Source organism: Dreissena polymorpha, chromosome 2, assembly GCF_020536995.1.
Source record: "Dreissena polymorpha isolate Duluth1 chromosome 2, UMN_Dpol_1.0, whole genome shotgun sequence".
NCBI classification, from domain to species: Eukaryota; Metazoa; Mollusca; class Bivalvia; order Myida; family Dreissenidae; genus Dreissena; species Dreissena polymorpha.
Window position 1 is genome coordinate 133,989,438 of NC_068356.1, and position 27,207 is coordinate 134,016,644.

Below are 27,207 nucleotides of genomic sequence, written 5' to 3' on the forward strand. Positions count from 1 at the left end.
AAGTGCACGGTGTCTGTACTGTAGTACTCAGTAATTGTTTTTGCCCAAAATTACCGCCGATATTCGGCTGCTTCCCAATTGCAAAAAAATGACTTTTTTTTCCAAAAAATCTGACCAAATTTCCCCAAAAATGACCAAATTTTCCCAATAAAGGTATTTTAAGGTATTCAATGGGTAGGGTAATCTGATTATGGAGCTATTGAAGCATGGGTACTGAATAATTTCTAAATGTCATAATTGGACCAAAGCACATTTTTAAGGCATAGCATGTCCATTATAATTATTTAAGAGTGTTATCAATTCATATCATCAAATAAGCAATGTCAAGTTTGTGCCATTAGTATTGTCAGAGAGAAATATGTTAATAGATCTGTTATTTAGCTTTTAAAAATGTATTTCACATTCCAATAAATCTAAGTTAAATTTTATACTCCATGGACATTTCTGTTTTGCAAAATTATTGTAAAGCTATTGAGTTGGTCACAAGTGATACATTATCTTGTGCTTCTAAATTTCTTAATTTTATAATAATACATGTACTTCACATATTTATACATAAACCGTAAACTGCAATAATGGGGTTATGCTTTTCCATGGTTTTAGATAGAGTTTACCAGTGCGAATATTGCTGATATAACAGTAAGTGGTTATTTGTTGGAAGAAAGTGTCAAAACAATGAAAATAAATGAATGTCAGAATTTGTATATGGATATCAGTATGTAATATCTGAGTACTATAATGATAACTATAAAAATCAGTTATGATGGCCGAGATATTAAGCCTTGTTTGTATATTCTTTTAGCAAAGATCTTTAATAAGTAATCGGTCATATATTTTAACTGTATATTCAAAACAAGATGATGGCCCTATATCGCTCCATTGTTTTTTCTTTGCGAAAAAAACGTGCAATGCGCATGGGTTGAAATGTACTCAAGCATGTGACTTTCTCTTTCTATCCCTCGTCCCACTGGGGGTTTAAAGTTGGAAGGGTGAGCATTTTTATATATGGAAAAAGTTACTACCGTGTTTACTAAACAGACTTAAAAGCCCGGGAATTGTTGCACAGGTCCTTTGCTTATAACGTAGGTACATTTATCTCTCCAAAAGATAGTGTTGTTCTTTCTATTTCACATATTTTTAGATGCTGAATATCAAATCTACGCATTTGATTTGAAACAGATTCTCAAGACACATAGGAATCAAAATGCCTTAACCCTTTATTAAACGACACATTTTGGACTTTCCAAATTTGAAAAAGGTTCTCATTTTGATTGATAAGATTTTTTTTTGAGAAAGTTCTTATTTAAAAAAACTGGAGTCATCATTTTGATAAAATGAAGTGTGTATCAAGTCCTCACTTTTATGATAAATCAATTGTATGTCAAGTCCTCACTTTTATAATAAAATAAGTTTTGTGTAAAGTCCTCATGTTGATTGCAAATAATTTTTTGAGACAGTTCTAATTTTCAAAAAAACTAATTGAAGGGCAAGTCATCATTTTGATAAAAAGAAGTGTGCATTAAGTCCTCACTTTTATGATAAATCAATATGTGTGTCAAGTCCTCACTTTTATAACAAAATAAGTTTTGTGTAAAGTCCTCATTTTGATTGCAAATAATTTTTTTAAGAAAGATCATATTTTGAAAAAAACCAATTAAAGGGAAAATCATCATTTTGATAAAATGAAGTGTGTATTAAGTCCTCACTTTTATGATAAATCAATCTGTGTGTCAAGTCCTCACTTTTATAATAAAATAAGTTCTGTGTTAAGACCTCAGTTTGATTGAAAAGAATGTTTTTGAGAAAAATCTTATTTAAAACAAAACTACATTGTAACTGAAGGAAAAGTATTATTTTGATCAAATGAATTGTGTATCAAGTTTTCACATTTATTTGAGAAAATTATTATTTTCAAAAAAAATAATTGTAGGACAAGTCTTTATTTTCATCAAATGAGTTGTATGTCTTAAGTCCTCACTTTAAATTATATAAAGATTTTTGGAGGAAATTCTTATTTGCAAACAACTAATTTAGGGCAAGTCTTCATTTTGATAAATAAATTGTATATGAAGTCCTCACTTTTATAATAAAAATAACAAGAAAATTTGTTTAATTGATATCCTCCACCAAATAAATTTTGTTTATTGATGGGTGAATAACTAAAAGAAAGCTTATTTGTAGGGTTGTGCCTTTTCTTACTTTTTTGTAGTTACAAAAAAAAAACAAAGGGCCATATCTCTTATTTTAGGAAGTGTAGGGGTATGGTTCTTGTGCATGGAGCTTCTCCTAATTAATATCTATACGCCCATGAAGTTTCATGTTGAAATCTTGTATCATATCTGAGATATAGCCCTTAAAAGTTACATCATACAAAAACAACAAATGGCAATAACTCTCATTTAAGAAAGTAAAGGGTTATGGTTCTTGTGAATGGCACTTCTTCTTGTTAATATCTATACATCCATGAAGTTTCATGTTGAAATCTTGTATCGTATCTGAGATATAGCCCTGAAAAGTTACATCATACAAAAACAACAAACAACAATAACCCTTATTTAAGAAAGTGTAGGGTTATGGTTCTTCTGCACGGCACTTCTCCTCATTGATATCTATAAATTCATTAAGTTTCATGATGCAATCTTGTAATTATAGTTTCTGAGATATAGACCTGAAAAGTTTGTGATGGACGGACTAACAGATGACAGACTGACGGACAACACTAAAAATATATCCCTCCGCCTTTGGCGGGGGATAAAAATGTGTCAAGTCCTTGTTTTCTTGACTTTGTGTTATTCTGTGATACATACAGTGATTTTTTTGCTTTTTTTTTGTTACAGCCTGTGGCATTTGGATTGGGAAAATTAGCGCGATAAACCATGAAATTGGGAAAAAAGCGCGCTAAACCATGAAATTGGGAAACATTATAACTATGATTATAAGAACAGAATAAAAATTGCTAAGTTCATGTTTGACAGCATTTTTGTATTATAAAGTGTTGCTTTCATGTTTTCTTACAACGTTTAGTTAATATCCTTCCACATGGATATTAAACTTGCAATAATCTATAGATTCTTCAATATATATGTACCATTATGAAATAATCATAATCTATTTAATAGTATGAATTTAATTCAGGATGGTTTTTAAAGTAAAATATGATATGGTGAAAACATTAACAAATATTAACAGACATGCTTAAGTGTTCTTGCTGTGTTAATGTTGTATAAAATGGAGCTAAAATAATACATTTCATTTGTTTACCTTTTAATATCTTGCACAATTGACATCCTCAGTTCAATGCCATTTCACCAAACTATACAGCGTGACAAACATAATAAAGCAGAATATGCATATGAATCTGATTATACACAGATCCACTAACATATAAATCAAATCATGTTTTTGTCTCTTTCCATTTTCAAACGATACCCATCTTATATGCTTTAATTTTGTGAGTAAACTAACTCCAATTTCCCAACACAGATTTCCGTGACGCACATTCACTGTGTAGATTTCTAATAAATATTTGTTGTTGTTCATCTCAAACGTAGTATTTTGCGTTAATTGACACACACATTAAATTATCTCCTAATAGCCATGTGATGTTCGCTGTTAATTTTAGTGTTTTTATCATTTTCGCTTCTCATCGCAAACTTCGCGTCTGCTTGCCGCCATCTTGGACGTGTGTAAAAAACAGGCGTTAACAATCGGGATACATCGACTATCGACGGTATCCTCCGCAATATAGAGAGAGATTTGTGGAGAGCAACGTAAAATCGTATTCGGCTACATTCGCGAACATTCGTAAGTCAGTTGTCATTCGGCGAAGACTCGACAAGCTCGATTAGATTGGTTACCTTCCCTTATCTTTCGCTACTCTGTATATATTATACGAAGTCAACGGTTATATTCAACGGGGGACCAGTTAAACGCTCGATCGGCACTCGTTCTACGAAATTGACGCTAAATGACATTGTAATCTTATTGGCTTTATTGGGAAAATTTGGTCATTTTTTGGGAAATTTTGGTCAGATTTTTGGGAAAAAACGTCATTTTTTGCAATTGGGAAGAAGCCGAATATCGGCGGTAAATTTGGGCAAAAAAATCACTGACATATAAATTGCATTAAACGTAACAAGAAAACATTTCTTCTAAACAAACATTAATTTAACTAAACAATTAATACCGTGTGTCAGAACTGTGTTATCTAAAGATAATTGTTAGTATTGCTGTTAATTGAGTACTTTATGAAAATAAAAACTAAAATAATCAACACTTTGTGAGTTGCTTTTGCGCGTCTTCCGAACTACGAACTGCGTCTTAAACACCAATCATCCACTGTGGCATAATGTATGTTCTATTATTTGTGTGACACACATTTTGACATTTTCTAAACTGTATTATATAAAATTTCATTAAATATAAATTATGGTTTTGTTATACATGTATTGCAAAATATCAAATGTTTTTTGTAGACTTAATTAGACTAATACCAATTGAAGTCTGTGTTGTTTTCACACATCTAAAAATAATCAATTTTACAGATTTTTGAAATAAAGTAGCTATTTAACATAACAAGCCGGCCATGATGGCCCTTAAGAGCTCATATGAGTTCACGGACACAAATTTACCCGATAGAAGGCATGAACTTAGTAAAAGAAAAAAATGATAGACCTAAAAAAAAGACGTGTTCATAAGGCACAGTTACCCCCACATTCCACTTTTGTCTCAAAACTACGCTGATGTCAAACACAACCTGTTAATAGCCATATCTGACTATTGACCTGTAAGTGCGACCTTAACCTTTGAGTTCAGCCTCCTCATGTAAGCCATTTGTTAGCATTACATTTTGGAAGTCCCAGGCATAAAATTGCACTTCGATGCTAAGAGTATAATTAAACCATTACAATGTATCACATAATAATAAATATTAATTTTTAATTTAATGTGTTTTAAAAGGGAACAAATGTACGTGGGTCATTCAAAAGTTGTTGTCTGGTAACCTTTTGTTGATTAAGTTATTCCAGGGTATAATCTACATGTGCGTCCCGCGTCTATGACGCACAAATATCGAAATAGACGCATCGTTTTGAAATACGTGCGTCCACTCGGACCCATTGCTGAACTGTATCCGTTAACGCATACGCGAATCGCGATAAGCACGAACCATCTTGTGTATGAGTCAAAAGTGTAGCAATGAACGCTGAGTTTAACCGAATGAGGCTTGAAGACTCCAGTAAGTCTTTTGATTGGCTCTAGTCGAGCCGCTGATGAATAATACAAACTAATTAGAATCGACCTTTTAAATAGAATGTGTTATGATATTTTCTCAAGTCCCCGGATGAAAACCTGCTTAAACCATACATGCCATGATTTTTTAGACCAATGCCGGGACATTGAGTTAAATTGTCCGGGACTTTTGCCGATTTTCCGGGACATGTATAAAATGTAGCGATCTTTATAGACATATGCATTTTTGGTACGTTTTTTTTTTGTTTCGCATCGTTAATAATAATTGCAAAAGTTCGAAAGCCTATCCGAAATACACTTGATCTCTTAACGCCAAATTAAACATTACTACTTCCGTTACTAGATACAAGCCACTGTATTATTCTTATTACAACCGGTGTGTAACGCGTAGTTGTTGATACGCCTTTATTCATTTATAACATACCCTTTTTGCTTCTGGATATGCAATCAAACTCAGTCGTCCACTTGTCTTGAAACTTACATACGCGTTTCACTTTTTTGCTGCTGGGACAAGTGGATGAATCTGCTGGGCGTTTTGACATGGCGAACGCAATTCAAATTCACTTATTATTTTTAACGTTATGTTTACTGGGGGTTTAGAACAAGACAATAATAAACCTAGTGAGGATGGCGTTTGTATATGCTTACTCGTTTACTCAACTTCTTTGTCGGTTAAACGTGCGAACAAGTTTGTGTAACTTAGTCATATATAATACAGAAAAAATGCCTCGGATATAAGGTGTTGAAGCTTAATCCAAAACAAACAAATCTGACAATACCTTATATTTCTGAAAGTTTTATTGAAGTATAGAATTGAAAATTGCCTATTACATAAAATATCACGCAAAACCAGTACACTTGGGGCAATTTTAAGGATATTTTTCAATATATTTTGTTAATGAAGCAAGTTATTGAGAAGAATTTTCACATTTAAGTAAATCACATTGAAACACTTCGGTTAGATAGAAAAAGAACTCAAACATGCTTAATGGTAAGAAAATAAATGCATGTTTAATTTAGGCTTCATTATTTTTTAAATCACCCATATGATATGATGCGGCATTTGTCTTTACGGAATATAAAAAAAATCATTTTTACCCGGTAGTTGGCGCTGTAATAAATTTGTTATTCTGTGTCTTCTTTTACCGAGCTTGATTAGAAATTTTTGAAAACGCGCCATGGAGATTTTCTTTCGACATTAAAAATAATAGTTCACGGATTCAAACCATAATTCCTGATTAATATGTTGCTACAGTGGATTCCTGTTCTTAGCATACCATGTCAGCAAAAATTATGCTAATAACAGGAATATGCTATTAACAGGAACACACATTTTAGCATAAATATAGCAATTGGGGGCATACAATAAGTTAAATCTGTTAATAATTGACAGTCAAAGTGAAATTTAAATGCACCATTGTATATGATTGATGTTTAAGATAACTATTTATCAAATGGAATATTGTATTCTAAGGTATTTGCATTTGAGCATATTTTAGCAGATTTAAAGCATATTTACTTGGCATTCTGAGAATTTTCTATGCTATAAAGAATTTAAGTGAATTTTGAATATTGGGGTTAAAAATTATGCTATTAATAGAAGAAAAATACATTAAAATTTAAAGGAATTAATCTGTGCTTTGACATTCTATATGCTAATAACAGAAATATGCTATTATCAGGTATGCTAATAAGTGGAATCCAGAAATTATCCTTCAGTCTGACAGAATTTCCTAGCCTGTCAGACCAAACATCTGACAGATTATTTTACATTTAGCGGTGTCTGACTTGGCTTCTCACTTTTGAGTCCATGATGCTTAATGTTTTAGATTCAACACTAGTTTCCTCAACCTCAAGACACCAGAGCTCCTGTGATGCAAATATATTTAAGTGGTATAAAGGGATATATTTTTTCCCTGCAAATTGCGTTTAGTTCCTCACATCAGGTTAAAAACAAACCTCGTACCCTCCGATTGACTGTCAATTTAAACAGCAAACTCCAATACATATTCCTGTTTGTATTCTTGTATTAAAATGTCCACAACATATGGGCGTAGTTATATGGGGACTGAATATTCAAATACATGTAGGTTAAGGAGTACAGTAAATAACATGACAAATGCTGTTAGGACATATCATCATCCTTAATTCTAAACCAGCTATACATGACATTATTCTTAAGAGGGGCATTTCAGAATAAAGATAAAAAGATACGAACGATTCGCAATGGAAAAATTATTTCCTGCAAATATTTTTTATCTAAGATTATTTCCGACAAGACATGTTGTACAATAGCATGCCATGGTTAAAATGAGTGTGTAATACAATTCCTAAACTCTTTCTGCAAAGTTTGGGGAAGTCTGCTTTAGGGACATTTAAATGGAAGGACAGATGAAAGGTAACTCATTATAGTGCCACCAGTGTAATTATTATGCAATTTTTTCACAGTTCAGAGCTGTAAATAACATCCCAGAACTTAATTATGCACTGCCAAGTTATTCAATAAATGGTAAATTGTAAACATTTCAATTATGAAAAAATTAAACAACTTGTAATTCAGACACAACTCACATTTTACCTGTTGGCCTCTGTAAAAAATAATTTACATTGAAATTGAGAAAGTCCTTGAGAACTCTGCAGTGCCCCAGATAATTATTTGGGAAATAGGGTTTTCACCCATTGATTTTGAAAAATAGGGTGATTCCATTCTTCAAATAGAGTGAAATGAGTAATAAAAATGCATACCTCAAAATAATTGCTGATTTACTTCTGTTGATGTGCACACTTGTATTGATTCAATAGAACTTTAAACTATCATCATAAATTTTAATAAACTGATGTTTCGTAATATCTTTAATCCTTGAAACTGTCCATGATATAAACTTAAAAAAATGTCGACAATTTCTAACCAAGGACATGCCTTTTTATACTTTTGACAGGTTTGTTCAGTCACAGACTTTCCATCATGTTTTTTGGATGTCAACTTAACTGCTGTATACACAGTTTCTAACAAAATCGATAACACGAATGATTCGGCACTGGCTCTTGCTTTCTTTATTCGAAAAAGTTTGTGATCGGCTGATATTTTTGCGCAACAATCTCGGACGTCTTTCGACCTCTCTTAGCTATTTTTATTTCGCATCATTATAGAAACTGAAAGTACAGACGCTTTACAAATACATGCACAATGAGCGACGAATTAAGTCAGATTGAAAACGCATAGCGTTTGAATAACTATGACAGTTTGCTGAGCTTGCTGAATATTAGCGTCACCGCGTTACGATAATAATTCCAAAGAGAAAATACCTAAAATGAGCAAAGCATTTTGATCGAAGCTTTTGCATCGTAAATTTGACGAATGTGTGTAAAAGTCAAATTGGTTGCGTTTTCAATACGCATGATATTGTATTTCTTTGCATTTTTAAACATTTTAATAGGGTGAAAGACACAGATACGCAGCTTATCTGGGGCACTGAGAACTGGTTAACAGACATGATATTTTGGATAATTGTAAACATTAGGACAGCAGATATACATGTATGGGGAGAACGAGAAACGTAAACAATGTTAACCAGAAAGGTACAATCACAGGCAATCGGCACCTTTGTCGGAAGCAATTATTAAGAATCATTAAGTAAGTAAATCGATAGAAACAGAGAACCTACACTTGCGCACCCATTGAGCCATTCTTATCAGTCATCGTCGTGATTTTCGCAAAAGTTTTAACAGCCGTTAGACATTATGATTTATGATCGATTTTCTTATTTAACGAATGGCAACAATTTTTTGATCGACTAGTTTGCAGCCAAAATAAAAAGCACTTACCGCGTGTCAATGTTAAACTTTAAACAGGTCGTCACATAAACTTGCAGAAGATGTGAAAAAGGCACCATCATGGCGGCAGACATTTTTTCCAAACAAACCACTTTTGCAGCAATTGGCAAATATAACAAGAGTTCTGATAGGCTAATGCCATAATCTAAAAATAAATGCTGGTCGAGCAGGATTTTTCTGCTCGAGCTATTCTTACCAAACAGTTTGATATGGGATACCAAAGGGGTCGAAACATTAACTTCTGCTCGAGCAGACAAAATGCTGGTCGAGCAGCAAATTTGCTGCTCGAGCAGCATTTTGCTGGTCGAGCAACATTTCAATGCTGCTCGAGCAGCATTTTTTGTTAATGTTACGACCCCTTTGGTATCCCATATCAAATTGTTTGGTAAGAGTAGCCATAATATACATTAATGCATTTCAGGTAGAAGATAAAACTCGGTTATCAGAGTGCCCAATTTGTTGAAAGTCTCTGTTATCCGAAGTGCCCTATATCGGGAATCAAAGTATCCGCAACTTCATGAATACCACCTATTATAACATGCTCAATCTTCGTTTGTATTTCATAGAATACTATCAAAATTTCAGTATTTGAAGCACAGTGATTACTTTACATGCTGGAATATCAAACAATTTCTTGCAATATTTCTAAGTAGTTTTATTTTGTTGAAATGCTTACTGTTTATCCAGTTTATGCTGTTTCCCGACCGAATTGCCTATTTTTGGGGAAAATCTTCCATTCTTCCGTGATTATTTTATGTTCAATAGAAAAAGGATACACCATTTATAAACTCGACCGTGCGCCTTGTCTTAAAAACTAATCTTTATGATATAACTTTAAAAAAAAACTGATGAACTTTCCTCTCGCGCGTGGCTTTTGTTGTTATCTGGTATCGAAGTGCCATCTGTTATCAAAGTATCCGCATACCCAGCGTGCACAAGAACACTCGGCAAATTTCGAACTTTTACTGCTTTTTTATCGATCATCTTGGTCGTCAGTATTATTTTGTATGGCTTAATATTTAAGTAAACACCAGTTGACATAATCTTATTAAGCTTAGAATGCGATAGCATTTTTTACAGTGTATACATGCGAATTATTTATTTTTAACCTATATTTTATGTCAGTGTTAATAATAATATTATAATTTCTCTCTCACATTTATGCATTATGTCAAATATACAAAGGTGGTTACTTTTGTACCGCGTATTTGTTTCGCTTCACTGCAAACAACAATTTTATGACGATTAAAGAGAATTGTTGTTTGCAAAATATGTAAGCGAACGAAAGTAAACGCACGTATCTTCTTTGAAATAAAAAACCACAACCCACACAATGTTATAAAAATAAGTCAAATACCAAGAAGATCTACATTCCTAGTAAAGCCACTTCCTTTTAATGCGCATGCGTACACAGAGTCGGGTGATATTACTCATATTGCTCTTGCACATCTATTGAAAAGGACCAAATAGCAATAAACACGAAAAAGCATAACATTCTTAAAAAAATAAATTTTTAAAACAAACATGTTACGAAGCACTACACTTGGCTTAAGGAGGAACGTTTTGCTAGGGCGACGACAGTTCGGCGAGTGAGTACTTGTTGTTTGACTCTTTTTAAATCTTTATTAATTTTTAAAGGGGCTTTTTCACGTTTTGCTAAATTGACAAAATTAAACAAAACGATTTCAGATTCGCAAAGTTTCGTTGTAGTTTTGATATTTGTGATGAAACAGTAATACTGAACATTAACCATGCTCTAAAATATCCATTTTATGCATCCTTTGACGATTTAAAAACCTGAAAATTATAAGGCGTTGCAACGCGAAACGATTGAATAATTTGGAGGGTTCTTATGTTGTCGTTATATGTTATGATTTCTTTCTTTAAATTGTATTCTTGTTTTTTTTTACCGGAGCTTTTTAGATCCAATGTATACATTTATCAATTAAAAGCATTTAGTGACAATCTGCAATACATGCCAAAATCTGTGGAAAGGCCCCTTTAAAAGATAGTAAGACATATTATGTTCAATAAAAATTGTTGCGTTCATGCTCCCCTGAGCAGAGGATACGCTTGATGAGCTCTTGTAAACATCTTTTGTCCGTCGTTGTGCATCGTCCGTCGTCAACATTTACCCCTTGATAACTGTAGGGGCCTCATTGATTGTTCAATCTTCGTCATTTTTCATTTGTCTAATATGGCTATGTTGTACCTTGCGTACATACTGGAAAATCACGAGACTTACAAAACTGTTTTCTAATGGTATCTCGAACGACTTCGAACATGGTTTCGGCCCGTTGAATCAAGGGGGGGGGGAGAGGGGTCAGGGGGACTGTTTTTGGTATGGCTGTAGTGAAATATTTTATTCACTCTTGATGTAACTTATTTTCGCCGAATCATCATAAAACATGCTCGAACGTTTTGTTATCACGATAATAATATCCGGTCCAGTTTCTATTTATAATTAGGTTGAAACCTTGTGGATAGTCAAGAAGTGACATTCGCACTATCATAGCATCGTGAAACTCGCTCAGCACATTTATTCAATTGATATCTCGGTTTACTTCAGAAATGCTTTCTGTCCGTTCGAAAAAAACTTGGTAACCAAGGTTAATGGCAGTTTTTCATATAAGGATGTATTGCAGCTCTATGAACCCTCTGGTAGTTATGTATTTGGCCTCTTTTGTCTTATCTGTATGACATTTGTTCTGAATGTATGTTCGTATAAGATCTCGTTCGAGTATGAAAACAATTCTGGAATATTGAAAAACATATCCTCCCGGTAGGGGAGGGGTCTTAACTTATAACGGCTATAGTGATATATTTTGAACACTCAATAAATAACATGTATTACCCAATAATTATGAACATTTCTCTGAATAGTTGTTTTAATGATAGCTAAACCAAGTATGAAAATGTTTTCGGCCAACTGGAAAATATGACCGCAAGGGGCGATGCAGTTATCGTTATTTTGCTATAGTAAATTATTGTGAACACTCTAAAAGAGTATTGAAGTAATATTGATACTTTTTATAACATTTGTTCTAATGATAATTCAGCAAAAGTTTTGGTTAGTTTAAAAACATAGCCGCTAGAGAACGCTGCAGATTTCTTTATATGGCTATGATGAAACCTTATGGCCACTATAATTCTCTTTTTGACTAGTCATTAAGCATCTTGATTTGACCTTTGATCGAATAATCTCTCGGCCGACATTAAAACAGGTTCAGATCCATTGAAAACCACGGCTGCCTGGGGTGGGCATTTTTCCGATATATAGCATCAGTCAAACCTTTTGAACTCTATAAATCTATTTTACCCATTAAGCCTTAATTGCTCAGAAAATCCATTATAATGCTATCTTCGTCAAGTTTAAAAGTGGTTTTGGTACGACACAATAAAAAATCAGAAAACGCGCAGTTTGAAAAGCATTTATAAGCGCGAATCTGTTCGATTTCTGTCATACGAAATTATGTTAGCCTTATGTTAACCATTTTTAATATGCATTTAAGGCTAAGATTAACGTAAAAATAAATTGTTTAGTAACGTTAACAGGTTTCATCGTTCTAACTTTTCCATGCACTTAAATTGATCGTGTTGATCCTCTTGTATGCTTGTACGGTAAAACGAAAGCTGATTATTTAGCTCTGAAAGAGATATTTTAACATTGTATACAATACATGTGGATGATATTTATACCGATATATTATGCAAGTGGTAATATTAATATGTTTATTTTAAATGAAGGTTTGCATAAGAATTTTATTATTGAGGTTATTCTCGGAATAATAAAACTTTTTTAAATATCTTATTTTTATTATTCATTATGCCATCCGATATCCAAAGTTTACCGTGCATAACATCGATTAAATACGACATTATTGCATTGTCATTGGCGGAAAACAAGTATAAGGAAACTATTTACAGACAACAAATGCATGCATTCTTTTTGGAAGGACAAACAATCCACATCGCACACAATATCATACAAAGAAATCCAATACCAAGTATCCTAATTTAGTATAAAACCACATTATTGTAAAACGCAGGCGTACAATGTCGGGTCATATTAAGCGTTATTTAAAGTCTATCTCCTTTCGCACATCCAACGATAAGGAACAAATAGCGCTGAAAACGCAAAAACTGAACCTTTTTAAAACTAAATTAAAAAAAAATATTACGAAGCACTGCATATGGATTCCGAAGAAACATCTTGCTGGGCCGACGGCAATACGGCGAGTAAGTAGATGTTGTTTGACTTTAATTAAATCTCCACGATTTTTATTTAAAGTTAGTAAGATACATTACGATGTTTTTAGATCCACTGGGCATAGGGACTCATGATGAAATTTTGTGATAACCTTTTGTACATCGTGCGTAGTGCGTTAAGTGTCATCGTCATCAACTTTTAACTTGTGGATACTATAGGACACATGTATTGCTTAATCTTCTTGAAAATTGGTCAAAACATTTGTCCCAAATGAATTCTCGTTCGGTTTTGAAACTGGATCAAATAAAAGAAAAAAACTTGTTAATTATTTAGACGTCATTTTGTTTGCTTAATAATTATGAAACTTTTTCCGAACATGTATTTTAATGACCGTAAAGAAGAGTTGAAAAATTAGTCCGAAAATGAATTCTGTCTATTGAAGAGCCTTTTTCTTTGTAATTATATAATGTGTACAGGCTGAAGATCTAAGTATTGTCCAATCGTCATGTAGCTTGCTCGGATGATATGTTATAATAATGTATTGGCAGATCGAAAATGATTCTGGCCCATTTGAAAAACATTGTTGACAGAACTGGTTGAGCAGGCACAACTCCTCTTCCGTTTTTATACCCCACCATTTTATAATATGTCCCATCCCTTTTTGACCCATTTGGAGTATTTATGTACATACAGACAACGTATGTGTTTTATGTGTTTTACTTGCTCGAAACATTTGTTTTATTGATAATTCAAGAGAGCTGACAATGGTATCATTGAAAAATATGGCGATACTGGGGACATTTGTCCCTGTATGACTTGAAAACATTATTGAAATAATAATAAGTTGTCGATTAGTCATAAAAATAGAAAAAGGGTTTTTTTTAATGAAGAAGTTAAGAATGAAGTATTTTATAAAAGTGTGTGTGTAGATTACACACTGATATATCGTGGGTTGCATTTGGATCCAGTTGGGTCAAGGTCACATTTACAAAAAAGACACGACTTCCTGTCAAAAATTCTAGTTTGGGATGGGTATATTTTGATTAAATTTGTGTGACGGTTGCGTATGTAATAACTCAGAACTCGTTGGTAAGTAACTCACAAATGACTGTATTCATAGATTCACACAAATATAAACCTCAATACAAATAACTTATTACTGCGTGCTTCAACAAGACAATACGAGTTGTGTCCCTAACATTACAATACATGACCTGCCATTTTCTTCCTTTTTTTATTATAAATACATGGATGCATCGACTACTCTATCGTTACAAATGCGAATCGGTATAAGAAGGAAAGAAACTAACATAATCTGTCGCAACACATTATATACTGATCTTTTCATAAAATCATAATGGGAATATATTTAAACCTGAGAGTTGTAAATTTGTATTGTAAATAAAGCATTCTATATGAATACAATTCATTTAAACTAATGGAGAACTTCTTGAAAATTTAATACTGAATTGAAATTCATAAAATCATGTAAATAATTTAACAACATGTAACACAAAATAATTTACAAAATACATGTTCCCTTAGGTTCCACAAAATTGTCGCTGTTATCTCAGATTCTGGCTTTGTTCAGGACAAAATGTTTGTCTTACAAATGCCAGCTACACTAAATGTCGTCTATCAGCTAGGAAATGATAACAAACTGTGATCACAATTAAAACGAGCTACCGCAGTAATAAGATACACTTAAAATAATGAAGTATTGGATTTCCGTGAGAAGATAATTTTGTTGTTAGTAGAAAAAAACTGAATCTTCAAACATGTACATATATTTTGATATGATAAAATAAATTTGCACAAAAACATACAAAAACGAGTACTTATTTTGAATATAACATGCTATATTGCCCAATACAATTCTTAATATTATGATATATGAAATCAATAATACTGTTTTAGTAGAAAGTAGACTTGCTACAGTACTTTAATTAGAATAGCTTCTTGGCACAAAATTTTACATGATTTTTATGTAATCAACTAAGGTTATCTGGTTAAAATACTGTGTCAATTTTAAACGTAAATGTTATGAATATATGTTCGTAAATTAAATAAAAAGTATCATAAACATGAAATTGATATGAATAAAACACAAACTTTCTTTGATATTTCTTCACACAAGTAATTATTTAACGGGATTATAATGCTCTAAAATGGAATTTAGCTGTTTTTGTTGTATTTGGCACATACTATACTTACGCCTGACTTGTGTCATCCGGACGCGCCGCGTTTACTGCTGAGTGTTCTTGCAATGTCTAAATATGGGCGTTTGTGAGTTCGATGTGACGACACGTTTGCATCACCCTTTCCAATGATAATTGATCTGCTGAAATGTCCATTAGCTTTTCCGAACACTTTTTATCGTTTATCCCATTACTAATCATGTCGCATATAAAAACCATCTTTTCTGCTCACCATATTGGCAGTTGCTCTCTATAATGGCAGCTTTTCATTGCAATTCTGCTCTGTTATCCATTACAGATAATCGACCTCTTGTAGTCTTAAGAAATTCCTATCGCTTTATGTTTCTAAAGTTGTGGGCACCAAAATGATGATCAAATTTTGCTGGCACAGTGTCCAAATCATATCTATCTTCTGCGAGCCTGTATGCAATACCCCTGTCTTCATCTACTGACACTTCTGGCACCCATACAAATGAATCATAAATTTTGACACATTCACACCCATATTGGATAATAACACTCCACTTTTTCGACGTCCTGGTTTGTCATGCAGACCTAATGCAACCATATGAAGTAGAATATTGCGTTTGCAAATCTCCCACACTGCGGCTCTGCATGTGCTGAATTAAATTCATTTTGCAGCCATACTGTCCCCCATTGTCTGAAACTTCATCAATACATGTCGAGCATCTATTGTATTCTGAATTCCAGCCATTTATTCACATCCCAATTCGGCCACCGTGTAATTACTCAGAACTCGTTGGTGAGTAACTCACAACTGACTTTATTCATAGATTCACACAGAGCTAAACCTCAATACAAATAATTCATGACTGCATGCTTTAACAAGACAATACGATTTGTGTCCCTTACATTACAATACACGACATTTATGATATTTGCTCTGAATTTATGTTCGTATTATATCTCGTTCGAGTTTGAAAACAGTTCTTGTATATTGAAAAACATATCCTCCTGGTAGGTGAATAGTCTTACTTTACACTGGCTATAGTGATATATTGTAAACACTCAAGATATCACATTTATTACCCAATAATAATGAAAATTTCTTGGAATATTTGTTCTTCGTGTAATAATAGCTCAAAAAAGTTTGAAAATGGTTTTGGTCAACTGGAAAATATGACCGCATGGGCAATGCATCGATCCTTATATTGCTATAGTAAATTATTGTGAACACTCTAGAAGTATCTTGACGTAATATTGATACTTGCTCAGATCATTTAAAATAATGATAATTAAGCAAAAGTTCCGGGTTGTTGACAAACATGATCCCTAGAGGACGCTTCAGTTTTCTTTATATGGCTATGATGAAACCTTATGGACCCTATAATTCTATTTGTTTGACTAGTCATCAAGCAACTTGCGTTGACCTATGTTCTCATAATCTCTCGGCCGAGATTAAAACAGGTTCCGATCCGTTGTAAAACATGGCTGCCTGGGGTGGGCTTTTTTCGTTATATAGCATTAGTCAAACATTGTGAACACTATAGATCTTCTTTTTACCCATTTAGCCTAAATTGCTCAGAAAATCCACTGTACTTCTATCGCGGTCATGTTTAAAAGGGGTTTGGGGCCATTGAAAATCATGTCTTCCGGGTTGGGATGTGCACTTTTTTTCTTATATGTCAATAGTGTAACCGTGTGAACTTTTCTTGTTCAGATCAATTTAGTGTTTTCCGATAAGGGCGTTTGGCCCTCCGTTTTATTTACCAAAAAACACCACGAATATATCAATGGTTAAATAGGCAGTCTACATGAATAGCACAGGGTTGTTTATTGCTGATATTGCTTTCATGTGCTGATATTCACAACTTCCATATGCATCGTTATTGGATCGCTATACGTCCATAAACAATTGTTTTATAGGTAGATCAGCATATCCTCCTATAAATATCATGTTCTAATGTATTAATAATTAATTATTAATATTATTTATTAATAAAATTACTGGAATTATATGATTTACTTGTGATATTAATTTATTTTTATGTTTGATATTGTGAAAGATGTTTTTATTTATAGCATTGGCGATTGTTCACTTGTCTTTACTGGAACATGATATCATACTGTATTGCTAGTTTCTCTTCTGTTATGTTTCTGGTGTTGTAGTATAACATATGTTATTAAAAGAATGATCATAACTGTCAACAAATATTGGTGTAAGAGTGTAATGGATGCATTGCTTTTGTAAGGTGCAGCAAGTCTAGAAACCTGCTGCCACACTACAAGGGCGTGGCGTCCAAAAAACCACTCCAGCAGGATGACTTGTACAGGGAACGCATGACCAACATGGTCGAAGGAGGCCTTCGTTACGCCTACGCGAAAGAACACGACCCCCAAAACGCGGAGGAGTACAAGTATAAAAAGGTGGAGCCATGGCAAGTTCGGGACGTACAAGTCGTCGGCGCTGGAATGGCGGGGCTGGCTATTGCATATGAGCTGGCACAAATCGGACACAATGTAGGTCGGTTAGGAATATAAAAAGTTGTTTGTCATTTTCCAAATATTGCAAAAATTGCCGTTTTCTTAATATATATCACAAATATAAAGCAGATGTACATGTTTGACTCATTAAACACTTGTCGTACAGTTTAAGTCACACAATGTCAACATTTCTTATGAAAATATCGTACAATTTTTAGGAGTTAACATTTTTGCATCTTTATCTTATTTAGCGGTTATTTCAAACACAAATAAATCCCTTAAACATTTCATTGCTCATAAACAGTGATAATAAACGTGAATAAAAAATATGTCTCTCGAACGCACAGGTAACGATTCTCGAAATGCAAGGGCGTGCGGGTGGTCGTGTGAAAACCTGTTACGATTTTACGGATGGACTCCATTGCGAAGGTCGGCTATAGTAAAATTGGTTCAGATACTTAATCCTGATGCCATTTTATAGTTATGAAAGCGTTCAGCATTGTCTTTGTTAATGTATGCAGTTGTGATTTGTTTTTAGTATACGTTAGTACACCTTATTAAATCAGTCTCTTATAAATATTTAAAGGGGCCTTTTCACAGATTTTGGCATTTTTTAACTTATTCATTAAATGCTTTATATCGATAAATGTAAGCATTCTATCGTAACAGCTCCAGTAAAAAATCGAGAATAAAATTTAAAAAAGGAAATGAACATTGCCCGGTCCAAGTTTCGAACCAGTGACCCCTGGAGTCCTGAAGTAAAAACGCTTTAGCCTACTGAGCTATTCCGCCGAGTACACATACTTGACGTATTTTATACCTTATATAAGCAATCTTCGTAGTTTCACAAAATTTAACGACAAAAACAGAACTCTCCAAATTATTCAATCGTTTCGCGTTGCAACGCTTTATAATTTTTAGGTTTTAAAATCGTCAAAAGATGCATATAATGGCTATATTAGACCATGGTAAATGTTCAGTATTACTGTTTCCTCACAAATATCATAACTAAAACGAAAATTTGCGAATCTGAAACAATTTTTTTCAATTTTGTCAATTTACCAAAGCGTGAAAAGATCCCTTTAAAGTCTCGTATAAGGTGGCAAATCCAATTATTATGCATAAAAACTGGTCTATTTTTTAACGCATTTCAGTTACTCTTGCATAAAAAATGATAATACCACAGCTTAGGTGCAACGTTGTCAAGAGTTATGGAAGATATATCCATTTCACAATTTGAAGAAATGTTTACATTTTTGCAATTTCCGTACATTTTCGCGATCTCCGCTTTTCCTCGGCTTCTTTCGTGAAGTACGCATATATTGATGACGTAGGGCAAACAACACAATTTCCTCGTAAACAAAGAAAGCCAACATGAGTTCGGTAAGATATTTTTGTGTTACAATATTTTGTTTTACATGGAATTGCATCACGCATACTTGCTTTAGTTTATGTTTCATTTTCTTGACTTAACTTTTGCCTTGATTGTAATTACGACTTTGCAGACAAACTAATTTTAAAGAAACTTATTGCAACTGTCAATTCCACGTCGGTGTCCATATATTTTCGGACATTGAATTAAAAAAACCCTGTTCTTATGTCTAGAAAAATGCTTCTTCATAGGCATCGTCTAATTTAGCGGTTGTATAAATCGTTTATATACCCGTAAAGTAGAGCAAGTTGGTAATTAATAAATATGGTTTCATGAATTTGGTGCATTTAAATATCTGTTTTGAAGAAGTATGTACATGTACAACTAGAAAAGCTGTCAGACGAAGCATGCATTCTACAAATACAAGTGCCACAAAGTTTGGTCACCTGATTCAAATGTTATTAAAATGTGTTATCTTTCTATATTCACTTTAGACGTCATCATCAAGCTCAAACAGCATTTTTGACAGTCCTGTGCGTCTAAGAAAAAGGAGAGCCTCCCAAAGAAGAGCATCCCCAAGCACAAGTGCCACAGAGAGCCCAATTCGACCAGGTATATATAGGAAAGTGCTTAAAAAAACTTGGCGGTGGTCCCTTTTTGTCAATTTTATGGACAATAACAGGGATTTCAACTGAAGCAGAAACCTGCGTTTTGATGCAAGTAAACTGCAGTTTTTTTTCCGTTTTTAATCCTGCAAAAATGACAAGAAATGATCTTTGTTGCTACAAATAATGCTTTTTTGAAATTTTTTAACCATGAATATGACAAATAAGCTATAACAAAATATTAAACATTCAGAAAAGAACACATTTAAAATTACTTTAGTGTTTTGACCCTAAGAATTTTCATTTGGACCCCTTATATTTGGCAATGGCAGGTAATTTCGACTTCTGGTTTTCACCATATACGGAAATTCGTGAACAAAATATTTTGTACACATGCCTTTTGACTTTTTCAAACTTTATTCAAAAGCAGTGAATTATAATTGCTACATGCATCATTTGTAAAAAAAATAATTAATATACAACTTAGTTTTTTTTGTAGGTGAAAACTTAAATTCAAAGAAAATTTAAGGTATTTTTAAATACATAGGACATACATAGTCGTATGTCAAATGGTACGAAAAAGAAAACACCACAAAATCAAGAAATATGTTCATCCATTTTTTTTTTAAATATAACAAAATGTTTCAGCTCGTGGCAGAGGAAGGGGCAGAGGAAAGGGCAAAGGTCCGGCTTCCCGAAAAGGCAAAAAATCTGTTCGGGAAGCTGATCCAAATAGGGATGAAGTTGCCCTTTCTGTCATTCAAACAAGGAAAGACAGATTTCGAGTAAGTATTAACTAGCACATAATATGTGCAGTTGATCTTCAAGTTTTGTGATAAGCATAACCTAAAAAACTGTGAATTATAGTGTCTATGAACTTTTTAGACTGAAAAATATCACTGAGAAGAAGTGCAATGCAAAGGAAACATACTATACCTCTTATAGATTTTTACCTATCGCCTTTTGCAAATTTGTATACTTTTAGTTTGCCTGAAGCATAACTTGAAAAATTACATTAACTTTTCACATCATAAGGTAAACGAATTTATTAAAGAGAAGTTTCGTGCAAGAAAAACATAATATAACTACATTGTATTCTTTGAGTAAGTGCCATTTTAAAGTTTTAATACTGGCACTTGGATTTTGTCTGGAGCGTATCAGGAAAGTGTCTATTTCTGCTACCAATGGCAGTCAGCAAGGCATCCGTGTTCAATGAACGCATTTCTAGTTTTAAAAATGATATTCCAATTTTAATTACTATTTATAACATTATTGTTTATTTTCTAACAGTTTCTTTTCTTTTCTTTAGGAAGACATGAAGACCATGCCAAGAGAACAGCTTGAGGAAATAATATTGGGGGTCCTAGATGAGAACCCTGGTCTTATATTGGACTTTCATAAGCCAGTAGCCAGGGGTGAAGGTGGATACCATCCACCTGAGGGTGCTGAGTCACCAGACTGGTGTGTGTGTGGAAAATGCAGGGAAATGCCAACCCAGGCAGAGCGAATATGCTGCGAAAGGGAGCCAAGACACTGCTTTTCTCTACTGCCTGTAAGTGACAAATGTTATCTAAAGGTTTTAATGATAAAAGAACATGACCTCTATGTCAACTTGCCAGATACAGATCGATCATGATAGTATGAAAGTATTTGAAGTTCGAAAGCAATCGCCTTGATACTTTAGAATTAACCAAATATTCAAAGTTACTAAGTTGAAAAAGGGCAATAATTCCGTCCAAATGCCAACCAGAGTTATGAAACTTGTCATGTACAGTCCGCTTATGATAGTTAGCGAGTGTTGCAAGTCTGAAAGCAATAGCTATGATACTTTATGAGTAAAGTGGACCAAAAAACAAAACTTAACAAAATGTTTAATTTTCTTTGTATAAAAAGGGCACATAATTCTGTCAAAATGCCAGCCAGTGTTGAATGCAAAAGCTTTGATTCTATATGATAAAAGTGGACCTAAACACAAAACTTAACCGGACGCCAACGCTCAGGTGATGACAATAGCTCATAATTTTTTTTCTCAAAAAAGAATGAGCTAAAAATGGCTACAAATTACCAATAACACTTGCATGTGTGTATGTTTACAAATCATGAGACAATAATGATTTTGAAATTAATTGTCAAGTTGTTAATTTAGGACTTCACAGTTCTTGTGCTGGACCCTGCAGTACTGAGACTGGCGAGACTGCAGCGAAGGGACATTCTTCTGCTGGATGATGCTGATGAAGAGGACCCGCACAAGGCCAACAGACATGCTGCCTACAGACAATATATACTGTGGGCACATGGAAGGCTTGGAGTAGGCAACAGAAGAGTTATTCCATCATGCTGTGTTTGGGCGATCAGAGACAAGTACCCTAACCCCTTCCAAATTTATGTGGGTTTTGTTCCTGCCCGTCTTGTTTGAAAAGGTGTGACATTAACCCTACAGCTTTGAAAGGCATCAGCTTGAATTATGGTCATGCAGGGCTTGTTTTCCTTCTGTAACAAGGGCCTTATAAAGGCCCCTTCCCTAAGGAAACTTCTTTAAAAAATCATGCGTTTTACCCCAAATAATATGCTTACTTTGGGAAATGTGTTCCCCTTTTTCATTTTTGTTGAAAAAAATTTCCCCAAAATTGAAGGCCATGCCCTTTCCCAAATCAAGAAAAAAAGCCCTGTCATGTATTGCAAAACAACAAATCATCAACTTTTTATTTGTGAAACATTATCATTTTGAATAAAACAATATAATAAAGTATTAATAATAGTGATTTTTGGTAAATTATAAAATTAATACAAATTTTCTGTGTTGTAAATGTGTCTCCCAATATTATAATGTTAACCCTTTACATCCTGGGAAATTTGTCGTCTGCTAAAATGTGGTCTGCTGAATTTCTAAAATTAGCATTTTCATTGATTTTTTTAAAGAATACTATCAGCATAGCAAACAGTTTGGATCCTGATGAGACGCCACGTTCTGTGTCATATCATCTGTATCTAAACTGTTTGCAAAGGCCTTCAAAATTCGGTTCCCGCACTGAGTCAAAGTATTTTTATTTTATGTTTATTTAAGTTGCCTTACTGTCTCTGGTAAGATTGCAAACTTGCAAACTATGTAATAAATTGGTCCATTAAGCTTTCACGTCGGTCAGTCTCTTTTGTTGTAAACCAAATTTCTTATTGCAACTTAATTATTGAATTTGGTGTAGTTGTTTTATACCGCTGGAACAAGACACTGATATTGGCATTGATACCTCATAAGTTAAGGTCACAGGTTCATTTAAATAACTTTCTGTGACAGCCTTGTCCAAGTGTGGTCATTAGTTCTGTTGTCCCACTTCATAATTTGTATAGGTGTTGCATTCATCAATAAGACCATATTGATTTTGGCGTTAATACCTTCAAGGTCAAGAAAAATTGTATTGTTAATGTGTATAACGGTGTTTATCGACATGATATATGACACCCTTGTATGAGTGATATTGCAAAGTTCTGTTTGACTTTCCGTCTTCACATTTTGTATAATTTTTGTTTATGACAAGACAAAAGTATCCATTTGTATTGATACACCAAAGGTGAAAGTCATATTTTAATTTCAATATATATATGTATTGTGTCTAAGTGTGTGTCTTAGTGATAAATCTCAACTTTGGTATGGAAGTTGCATGTAACTAGTTCTGTTCAGAGGTCAAAGTCATATTTTAGCCTTTCAATTTTATAACACATAACATATAACAGCTGTATGGACATTTTAGGGGGAAGACATGTTTCACCAACATTCCTTGTTTATTTCGTATATCCATTTTACTTGTTTGTAATTTAATTAGTTACACTATTTTCTGTGTGAATAAGTCCACGTATGTTGTATTGTTAGCAGTTTGTTCAAACTGTGTTAACTTTTATGTAATTGATAAACATTTCTGCATAGAACAATTTATATATGCGTCGCATTCTGAGAAAACTGGGCATAATGCATGTGCGTAAGGTATCGTCCCATATTAGCCTGTGCAGTCGGCATAGGCTAATCTGGAAAAACACTCCGCTTTTATGGTATTTTTCGTTTAAAGGAAGTCCTTTATTACCAAAAATCTTGTTTAGGGTTAAAGTGTCTTCCACGATTAGCCTGTGCGGACTTCATTCTCATCCGGAAACCATTTGGTGGACAGACCAAATAACGGACAAACATGTGCAAAACAATACATCTCTTCTTATTTGAAGGGGGGGGGGCATAACAAGTCTGATTTCTGAATAGGTACATGGACTCACTTTTTTTGCTGTACAGATGCATATAGCTTTGAAGGTTGTAATAAATTTACAACATGTAGCTAGCAATGACTTTTTTCCTTTTATATCTGTAATCCTTCTTTAATGCATGATTGATTTTTATCTTACCCATTTGAGATACAACGCTGATCCAATAAAATAATCTGTGACACAGATATTGGTTGGATCTGTGCATCCTGTCACTGAACAGGACATCACTTTAATACGGGCTAGAGACAAGATTGCCGAGACATATGCAAAACAGACAGCGGAACCTATCAAGTGCACACTGTCTGCCTCAGTCTTTAGCCTTTGAATGCCAGGACAAGGGTCATCATCTGCAGACTATTCTTCTGCATCAGCATCATCATCACAACCATCTTTTCCAAATGCCTCTTCTTCAAATGCTGCTTCCTCATAGTTTTGGTTAACATCATCTGGTCTGAAAAAAAATCGGCATTAAACCTAAAAATTCATTTATCATTTTATCGAATCTGGAACTTTAGTTCTGCAGGAAAAGCCTATAAGATAACTAACATATTATACATGTTTGTATACATTTGTTAAATATGTAATGTTTAAGGTTTTACTCAATATTGAATTAGGCAAATACATTCCCTTTATTATACATTTGTTTTCAAAATCTCACAATCAATCTCATTTATTATTTTGAAAGTTTGTCTATATCATTTTAAACATTGATTGAGAAAAGTGTCTGCCAACCAGGAAGCATTGCTTTCACTTCAAACAACTCTGTAAATTCATAATGCAGCTTAAAAAATAATTAATGAAAGGAATATATATTAAACAGGTAATTAGAGGATTAAACTGTACAATTTATGTTATTTTGACTCCTAAATAGCTTTATGATTTGAATATGTGTACTCTGCAAATATATTTAACTATTCAACAGAGAAGCGTAATTAAACATGTAATCATTAAGCAATAAACAGTTTTTAATTTTATGTATCACTTAGTTTTAATTAAGTGTGCCTTTAAAAGGCTGTTTAAATATAACATATTGTATCATTCCCTACAATATATGATATTCAGCAAAAACTAAACTGTTAGAACTTACAAGACAGCTTCAAAGCTGAAACTAGGTTCATAGTCCGAGTCGTTTTCATCTTCATCCTCATCCTCAATATTTGTGACATCGATGGACAGGCTGTTAATAAGAGACACACACTCCAATTTTGTTTTCTGTCACTGTTCGTATATCCAAATCAAAATGCATGTTTGTTTAATTAATTTCGAGTTGATGAATCCATCCTAATGAACTGAATTATAGTTCTGATAACCATGTGTTTACATTTCATTGAGAAAGCTGGTATATGTAGAATTATTTATACTCATGATACAGTACCAGTTACTGGTAACAAGCCTTCTTGAAAAAAAACAGAGGCGAATGAGGTATGCAACACATTTTGAAGAACAACTTTTATCTATGATAATTGTTCACAAAAACACTTTTTTAACAATGATTTACTGTATAACATTTTGCTTACTTAAAAGGGTCTGTGAATGAGGCAAACTTTTGGTTGGATGTTATTCCATGGCTCTTTTTCCGCACTGAAGGAACCGTGGTACAAGTTCCTATCACCTCTGTACCACCGGCATGACTGATGTCAGTTCCAGGTGCTGTCATTGTGGTCTCATAATCTGAGGAGCTTTTGCCTTCTGTGGCAGTTATGGTTGTTACACTGAAATAATTATTTTTAAAAAATACATTTAATGTCCAGTTATTTTCCTATATTATAAGTGTAAACTTTAAAAGGTATACTTTTCAGCTTCAAATAACTTTTGATGATGTTATTATCTTGATAATTAAAAAAATCCAAATTGATTGTGTGTTTTTTTTTCGGCTTATATTGGGGCAGAAAAGGGGCCAAAAAGAAGAAAATTTTCCCACATAGAAGTAAACAATTCCCAATATGGAGTTGTTTTTGAGCATTTTTTTTATTGAATAATGGCTGATACAATTGCAAAATAACAAACATTTGAATTGTAGATGGAAATTAGATGAAAATTTATAATATATCAAAAAAGCTCATGATTTCCCAAGTCAGGAAACATTTTCCCAATTCAATAGGCCCGGGCTCCATTCCCAAAATAAAGAAAAATCAATGAAATATTAATTTTTAAAAATCTAAATAATTAAAGCAAGAAAAGAGATGTACTTTAAATAAAAAAAAATTAACCGTTAAACAAAAGTTATGATTTATTATTCTGCTTGATTTGATGCACATGCTTTTTTGTTCAATCAAACATTCACAAGGAAATTAACTCTTTCAGTGCGGGAACCGAATTCTGAAGGCCTTTGCAAACAGTTTGGATCCAGATGAGACGCCACAAAATGTGGCGTCTCATCTGGATCCAAACTGTTTGCTATTCTGATAGTATTCTTTGAAAAACAAATCGAAGAAAATGCTTATTTTAGAAATTCAACAGACAACATTTTAGCAGACGACAAATTTCCCAGTATGCAAAGGGTTAAAATTCATAAGCAATCTCAGTAAGTTTTATCTTGCCTCTCTGCTTCACTGGAAATGGAAGATATTCCAGATACTGGAGGTTCAAAAACAGATGGTCTTGTTTTGAATGGAGTGCTTGTTGTAGCTTTCTGTTCTACTTTCTTCCCACAGCTGGAAATACTGAAAACAAACATTATGACAAACATGAAAATTCTTGCAACACATGTTGTATTGAATAAATGAAAATTGCACACAGTATGCAACAAAATGGTTTGGAAGATTATCATCGTTATTCTTTGTTCGCTGTATATATTCAAACTATCTAATAATATGTAATATATACGTACAAATACATGGAAATAACATTTCTTCACCTAAAACAAGAATAATAGAAAAGTAAACAACACTAGTCACTATTTTTATTCGTACTCGTACTCGTAGGCTACTCACTGATCTAAAAGAAAACGGGCGGTTTCCTCGTTCGATCGAAATTTGTGCTGCCTTTGAAAGTCTCTCCACCTTACAACTTCACTTCCAATAGTAATACGGCCAAGATTATACGATG

General features: G+C 33.5%; 1 protein-coding gene and 1 long non-coding RNA gene across 2 annotated transcripts; one reads left to right on the forward strand and one right to left on the reverse strand.

Annotated features, from left to right (window-relative positions):
• The first annotated feature begins 19,024 nt into the window (after nucleotides 1-19,024).
• Nucleotides 19,025-22,627, forward strand: LOC127869075 (P2X purinoceptor 7-like). The gene is made up of 4 exons (XM_052411364.1): nucleotides 19,025-19,921; nucleotides 20,563-20,699; nucleotides 21,224-21,466; nucleotides 22,061-22,627. Exons 3-4 carry the CDS (start codon nucleotides 21,230-21,232, stop codon nucleotides 22,328-22,330), a joined length of 507 nt encoding a protein of 168 aa, XP_052267324.1. The 5' UTR covers nucleotides 19,025-19,921; nucleotides 20,563-20,699; nucleotides 21,224-21,229; the 3' UTR covers nucleotides 22,331-22,627.
• A 1,477-nt stretch (nucleotides 22,628-24,104) lies between these two features.
• Nucleotides 24,105-25,706, reverse strand: LOC127869076 (uncharacterized). The gene is made up of 3 exons (XR_008044392.1): nucleotides 25,677-25,706; nucleotides 25,247-25,336; nucleotides 24,105-24,610 (listed from the first exon to the last, which is right to left on the reverse strand). It is a non-coding gene; the product is annotated as an uncharacterized LOC127869076 (long non-coding RNA).
• Nucleotides 25,707-27,207: the final 1,501 nt, after the last annotated feature.